The sequence below is a fragment of the Penaeus monodon genome, chromosome 19 (assembly GCF_015228065.2).
Source record: "Penaeus monodon isolate SGIC_2016 chromosome 19, NSTDA_Pmon_1, whole genome shotgun sequence".
NCBI lineage: Eukaryota > Metazoa > Arthropoda > Malacostraca > Decapoda > Penaeidae > Penaeus > Penaeus monodon.
In genome coordinates, this window is record NC_051404.1 from 39726928 (window position 1) to 39728171 (window position 1244).

At 37.1% G+C, this 1244-nt stretch overlaps 1 protein-coding gene across 1 annotated transcript in view; it reads left to right on the forward strand.

Annotated features, from left to right (window-relative positions):
* Window positions 1-292: 292 nt before the first annotated feature.
* The window catches only part of LOC119585225 (monomeric sarcosine oxidase-like), a gene marked incomplete in the record, with an annotated part of 15411 nt that continues 14459 nt past the window's right edge, over window positions 293-1244 (forward strand). Inside the window, 1 exon segment of the mRNA XM_037933884.1 lies at window positions 293-680. Within this exon segment, the coding sequence (XP_037789812.1) occupies window positions 664-680 (17 nt within the window).

The window sequence follows — 1244 nt, forward strand, 5'->3', positions numbered from 1 at the left end:
AGACTAGAAATCGACTTCGTCATCTTACCCTACACAATATCTAACGTTTCTTGGGCTTGTGCGTGCATACATATGCAAAATGTCTCCTTTTTTCCACAGCAGTTATAGCTCTTACTATTAGCTGGACATAAATCAAAATCACTGAGTTTATGCCTCTCATTATTACACCTTGAGCATTTCAATTTATGCAACTGTTGTCCCTTTCGCTTATACGTGTTTTGTTTATGATGTAAAGCTTCCATAGTACTTACAATATTTAATGTTTTATTTACAATAACAGTCATTTAACTCACTAAGACCCTTTTTATTGACTCAGAATGGCAGCTCACTATAACCTTGTCACGGATGGAACCGTCAACGGAGCTACCAAAATCACGCTATTCACGTTGGGCATTTGAGCAAACACTTCTTGTACGTGAATATCTGCAGTATTCAGAAATACCAACTTCCTTCTGCGTTCATCTGCACTTTCTTCGCCCAGTTCCAAGAAAATCTCTAACGCGATCATCCACGACCTCCATCTTCTAGCGACTTCCGCTGGTTCCCCATCAGTGAAGAATTTCCGGGTGGAGTGTTATCGGGTATGTATGTTGGTCATGCACGGGCACTAGATTTATTTCTGTTGTCCTATTTCGCCAATTTCTCGGCCCGGTTGGAGTCGGTATGTTCGTCGCCAGTTGGTAAGACTGATTCATCAGTATTCCCCAATGTCGATAGTATTCTCTCTTGATCGTCGTCGCCAAGTGTTGTTTTATTACCTCCTAATACATTGCATCAACCAAGATCGAGATTGGTATCAACACTGACCTGTAATGTGTAATTTATTACTCTCTTTACACCTTTGGAGTAATACAGTGTTACTCGCCAACTTTACGATGCTGAATCTTCATAGACCCCTTTTGAATTAAGAATAATTACACAGTTTCCTAATCCAGTTGTTACTTTATTTTTCTTGCATGAGAGAGTATTAGTAATGTCCTTTACATAATTGCTGCTGAGGCACGAGTATACAAAGAAAATGAGATACTGTGTTATACTTAAAGATACTGATAACAATTCAATAACATAAGGTACAGAACAATTTTGGTACTTTATTTACATGTTATAATCATTATGTAATATATTTAATCAAGTGACCAACATTTGCACAGGTATGAGAGAGTATATGAGATGAGAAATTGATATGCCAGCTATATGAAAAATTAGAAGTATTTGAACAATATTTAACAGTATATATAACAGTA